General features: G+C 32.8%; 1 protein-coding gene across 1 annotated transcript; it reads left to right on the forward strand.

Annotated features, from left to right (window-relative positions):
- The first annotated feature begins 205 nt into the window (after nt 1-205).
- LOC141706005 (uncharacterized) lies at nt 206-3,419 on the forward strand. Its single transcript, XM_074508852.1, has 7 exons — nt 206-437; nt 672-1,167; nt 1,434-1,493; nt 1,583-1,648; nt 1,890-1,976; nt 2,069-2,326; nt 3,241-3,419. Coding segments are annotated over exons 1-7 (1,059 nt in total). The 5' UTR covers nt 206-435; the 3' UTR covers nt 3,331-3,419.
- Nucleotides 3,420-6,639: the final 3,220 nt, after the last annotated feature.

Here is a 6,639-nt window from a genome sequence, read left to right on the forward strand (position 1 = left end):
TAGCTCAGGAGTAAAGACAAAACAAAGAATAACTTAAACTTTCATGGACAAAAGTCTCTAATATGCAGTAATTAATATAGAAGTAGCTAGCTATCTAACTAAGATGTTTGTTGTTGGTTGTTGTTAAGAGCTAAGAGTATGCCAAGTATATATGAACCATACATGCACTAATGCACAAACCTTCCAAATCAGCACTTATCTTTTTCCATGATTATCATCAATTGCATGTCTTTGCTAGAAAATGCTTATGTCATTTTCCCCTTCTACCAGACCTTTCCAACCCTCTCATAATATACACTACACTACACTCCAGTACTCCTTAACACAGCAACAGTACCCAGTTAACACAAAAACACTACCCAGTGGCTTTTATCTCCATTTTCTGATCTGAATTTCACAAACATACACAGCTGAAGTCGATTATCACAAAGAAAAATGTAAGTTGTATATATTCTCCCATGCAATCTTTATGTAGTACATGAAAACATGTTTTCTTAATTTTGTTGTGAGATCTCGTACAAGCATATATTCATTTGATATGGCCTCTGACTCTATTTTAAGATCTAAATTTCATTGATCTATATATGTATATTTGGTATATTCATCATTACTTCCATGTATTTTTTAATTAATTGTACAGATACGTTAATAAAACTCTTTTAACTTTGAAGGGACAATTTGGAACACAGTCAAACAATTGACGGCAAAGTTGCTGCAAATAATGAGTCTCAGACAATTACTGTTGAAAGCTCTGCTGCCATGATTCCACCAGCTGGGGCAGAAAATCAAAATGAAGACGATGACATATGTAAGTTGATTCCAGAAATACCATGGGAAGAATTTGACCTGGAAGATCTCAATTTTCTTCCTTTTCAGAAGCCACCTGCAGAAATCTGTAATAATGGCTGTCAATTGCCTTTGGAGTTTGGACACCCTGGCAATCAAAAAATGTCAGCCGAACAATATCTAAACCCAAATGAGGCAAAATTTAATACGCTAACACCTGAGCTAAGGTCGCTGATAAAATGGCAATCTGAAAATGCGAGATTTGAAGGTCATGAAGCGGCCCTGGCAACAGGGGCTATAGGTAATCCTAAGCTTGGCGCAGAAAAGAACAAAAAGCGGAAAGGATTAGAAGTTGATGACAACTACCAAAATAACGCTCGGGTGGGTGTTTACTTTTCCCTCACATTCTTGTCTTTATGTGCTACATACAAGGGCTTAGCTGTATTAGTGTTATTTGGAAAATCATAGATATATTATTTCATTTGCTTAATAATTTATAGGCTAGAATAAATTATTTTATAAATTGTTTCAATTTGGTAGGTAAATGATGAAGACGATCAAAATTAATCTATTAATTTAACGAGATTATTCATTTATAGGCTACCCATAAACTAAAACGCCTATTTTATCTTAAATGAATTTATCAGGTTATGAGAAGAGGTGCCCCCACATCAGAAGCTTTTGAATTTCACACTCATCCGGGAAGGGTATTATTTGTTTACGATTCAATTTGTTTTGATAATAATAAATTCTTAATGTTTAGATTATTGTTTGACTAACTTGTATGTTGTTGCAGAAGAGCAGCTATAGTATCAACGACAAGTTGATGGAATTGCATGAGCTAGTTCCGGGCAGCCAAAAGGTCCGGTCTTTGGAAATAGTTTCGGTGTTACTAATTAGTAGTTAATATAGATAAATAAATTAGTATTAAGAATGGAAGAAGGTGGTTTTACAAGAAAAAATTGATATATATTATACAGGTAAAGAAATAATCAGATTATTTATTTGATTTGAGTGAAATTCTAGTAAAATTGTGTTCCCACCAACAAGATTATGTATAGACATGAAAGAAATGTTATAACACATTCTCTAGTTTTAAGCAGGCAGATATGGCCACAACGCTGGGGGAGACAGTGCAGTATCTGGCACAGGTGAGGATCAGAGAGCATTTACTACAAGAGGAAATCAAGGTAAACGTACTGTATATATATCAATGTGTATATATCTTCACGGAAACACAGTGCACAGTACTTATAATTTAACGCGCCATTCTCAATGCCAGCAACTGAGAGAAGCCATGGGTAGCATATTGATGCATTCGAGTGTCCATGGAATCCCATTAAACATGGGAGTGAACACAGAGTTTGGGGGGTTGGAATCACCCTGGGCACACCCTCCAGTGAGAATGTTCAACTCGTCGATATCGACGATGAACAAGCCATCATTGTTGCAACAGAACTCAAATGCTTCAGCATCGAGTTCGTTTCAGCCTCCACAAGTTCCTGCACCTACTCGGTGGCAAAGTACTCTTCAGGATAAGGTACACACCTTCTTACAGCCTAGCTCTAGGCAATTATATCTCCTCTCTTTTTCACAAAACATAGACTCTTCACACTTAACTTTATCAAAGCTATATGTGTATGAGAACGTATATACCTAATGTGACAGGTTCTTCATCATAACGAGTTGTTTGTGCTTAATGAAGTGGTGATGAAAGATGTTTATACTCTAGAGAGAGTCTTTAGTATCCGAGATACAAAACTTCCTGATAAAAATCAGCAGCAGGCTATAATTAGTTAGTTTCTTTTCTTCTTCTTTTTCTGTGTCAATGTCGATTTGGTTATATATATAGGTCTGTATATTATTTTGGAACAAGTGATACCTGAATAAACACAAAAATTACAACTACAAATTAACTGAAGAGATGTAACTCAATCTCAGAGCTATATTGGCAAAGACCAAACATTATGGCTCCACTCATAAAAACCTTAGTTAGATTGATCTATTTGTGAAACGGCCGTTTCATGATATACAAGGGCATATGTAGTCTAAAATAATTGTTTAGTGGGGATGTTCTTCACCAACTTGAATGCCTTCGATATATAAGAAATATATATTCTGGATTTAATCATAAATTTTTATAAACATGATTATAAGCATTTAGATCTTCTGTAGTCAAATACTTTGCATTGGTAAGGTGTACAATGTGCATGTAGCAGAGTGATGTTGTTCTTGTACCAGTTATACTTGATATAACCCTTTATACTTGATAAATTATTTTTGATACCTTTTTCCCGAATAATAGCAATTAAATTATATGCACGGGCTGCTAATCTTGATGTAATTAATTCAATAAACCGTGTTCTGAATTTAGTATCCACAGTAATTAGTTACTTTATAACGGTTTTAAGTGTCGGTATTTCAGTTTAATTTATGTATATTTATTGTTTGCAGGAAATTCAAGAACGAATCAAGAATTTAAAGACGTGGAATATTTTGAGCATGGAGTCTGGGAGCAATGATGATGCTCAACGCAAAAAATGATGACCATGCATAGTGATCCTATATTAATGTTGTCGTTGTCCGCCCATATTTTGGGATGAATGTGCTTCAATTTTTTCGTTATCTATTATCGTCAATTAGTGAATTTAGCTTTTCTATATTATTTCAGTACAGAATAAACATAAAGATGTTGTTATGTCAATATTATTAAAGTATTTATTATAGTAAGACATAAAATGGTTCTTTGTTTATCTGGTCCTGCATGTATATGATTTGTTCATAGCATCAGAGAACAATTCTAATATTCAGAAGTTAAAGGGTCTCTTTAGTGCTGAGTTTAAATAAACGATTTGGGCACGGCTCGGAAAATTCTGGGAATGGAGATTTATATGGATATAAGCAAAATGAAACTCTTCTTGTCACAGAACGGATACATTTAGAGGTTTTTTTCAAGGTTTGGCATATCTAAGTAAACCCATAGATATTCCTAGTGCTACAAATATACAACTATTTATTGCTTAGCACCTAAGTCTGCTGTGCTGAGGAGAAGGAGTACATGTCCAGAGTTTTGTAGTAGGAAGCTTGATATATCTAATTTACTAACGAATGGATATTTTTAATTTATAATACCCTAAAGTATGAGGATGGTAACCACTATTCAATAAACACACACAAACTTATATAAAAAATTTGAAATGAATTTGAGCATACAATAGGTATATTTTACTGGAAATGGTATAAAATGAATTACTATTTTTTAGTTTTTTAACTTAATTATGAACTACTACTACAAACATCCTTATCTGCGATTTCTTTTTAAAAATATTGTAGGATTAATGTTACCCTTAATGATTGTACGAAAACGGATGAAAATGCACTAAAAATATTTTATGGCGGTAGAAGATCTGTTACTAGTTATGCTTTCACTCTAGGTGATTCCATTGTCAGTTGGAAAGCTACTCTGCAACCCAATGTGACTCTGTGTACTACAGAAGCACAGTACATGGCATTAACAGAACCGGCAAAAGAAGAAATTCGGTTGAAAGATTTGGTCAGTGATTGGGGTCTACATCATGATCAGGTTACGGTATATTGTGATAGTCTTAGAGCAATCTTTTTATCAGAGGACCAAGTCCATAATGAGCAGACTAAGCACATAGACATAAGATATCATTTTCTAAGAAGTGAGAAGGGAATCAAGACGATTAAAGTGGGTACTGTTGATAATATAAATGATATTTTCACCAAGCTGGTTTCACATAGCAAGTTTCAACATTTTTTGAAATTGCTAAATGTTCGGAGTTGTTGATTTCCCATTTAGGGCAAAATCCGAAAAAGGAATTTTTTTATAATACATCTGAAATTATTATAGTATATCTCGTATATTTTTTTTTAGCGAGAGAATTCAAGTAAAGGTGGAGATTTTTTAGAATATATCTTGAATTGGTAATCCCAAATACAGAGATCTCGGGGGGTCTAACTAGAACATATCAACAGTATTATATAAAATCTATTGGCCATAACCTAAACGTATGCTATAATCTGTATCCTCAAGAACAATAAAACTTTTATCGTCTGCCTATTTGTGTTCTTTCTTTAGGTTTAATCTTCTTTGCTTCCATTATAGCACCAAGTCTGAGTACTAAATTTTTAGATAATTCACAAATTTGGCCTATTTAAGAAGCCATTTCAGGAAACACGTTGATTAGAGTGATTTACCTTTCCCCATATTAACCGTAAACAGTTGATAAATTATTTTTTGGACCCTTGTTTCCGAATAATTGCAAGTTATGTACATGGACCGATAATCTTGATGGAATACATTCACTAAACCATGTAGTAAATTTAGTAGCCACATTAATTAGTTACTTCATAACAGTTTTAAATATCAGTATTTCAGTTTGGTGTTTGTATATTTATTATTTGCAAGCAAATCATGGAACGAATAAAGAATTTACGGACATGGAACATTTTAATATGAGATTAGGGACCGAGGATGACGTTCAACATAAAAATGATGACCGTGCATGGTGATGTAATATTAATGTTGACGTTGTTTGCCCAGATTTGGGGATGAGTATGCTTCTATATTTTCGTTCTTTATTACCGTCATTTGGTGAACTTGGCTTTTATATTATTTCAATAGAGAAGAAACAAAAGCATGTTATTATGTCAATAAACAGTTTACTCAACCTTATGTTTCTTCTTAAGCACTTTGTGGAATGCAAAGAACGACGATGTTATAAATAAATAGTCATAAAATGATAATGGTTATTATTTTTATGCACTTAATATAACATTTCCAAAATTTAAAATCATTACCAAACTACTTGTTAATCAATGGTTTGTAAAAACAATACTAACTAAAATGAACAATGATAATCGAATAAATAGGTTGTGTCAGGGTTTTGCATTTAACCCCAAAACGGGCACCCATAAACTCTCGTATGCATGTTTTGCACTATATTTAACATATTCTAAAATCATTGTGTTTTTCTTGCCCAATGGTTGTACCATTTTTTTATTATTTTTGTACTATTGTGGAAGAGTTGCTTACAAATTATATGTCATCGATCAAGGATTTTTTCAACTCAAAAATATATGTTGTTAGGTCACACTTTCACTGTAGAGGGGGTGAATACAGTGTTTATTACAATCAAATCAAACTTCAAGAACTTATGTAACAGAAAACAAACTTTATTTAAACAATAAACTCTGTTACAATCTGAAACTGTTAACTCTCAGTGATGAACAAAATATCACGAGAGCTGCTAGGGTTATAATAAATAATATTCTCGATAATGATAACACTTTTTGTGTAAACCCTATGTCTGTGTTTATATACTACACAGTTACAAGATAATCGCTAATTGATATGGAATATAATTCTGCTTCCTAAAATATATCAATCAGATATCTTCTATTCCAAGTATTCCATTCTTCACGGAATTCCTTCTTCATGCATATCTCTTCTTATGTTTATCTTGATCTTCTTAACTTTAATCAGCTACTGTCATTATCTGATCGTCCTTCAGCACTTAAGTTCTGATATCTATCTTCTGATAACATAAGTACTGATATCCCTTAAGTTCTGACTTCCAGTATAAGTACTGATCAGTTAAGTACTGATTTGTTCTGTTCAAATAAGAACTGAAATCTAAACATAAAACATATTAGCCATGACATTATCAAATATATCTAACATATGTCATATACAATGCCTCATTCCAAAATAAACATTTTAAAGAGTATTCACTTAAGTCAAAATATTATATACAAAGTTGCAATATCTTTCAAGGTCAATGAAAAACTGATCAGATCCAAAATAAAAGAATGAAATCCTTGCACTCA

Source organism: Apium graveolens, chromosome 2 (genome assembly GCF_009905375.1).
Source record: "Apium graveolens cultivar Ventura chromosome 2, ASM990537v1, whole genome shotgun sequence".
NCBI classification, from domain to species: Eukaryota; Viridiplantae; Streptophyta; class Magnoliopsida; order Apiales; family Apiaceae; genus Apium; species Apium graveolens.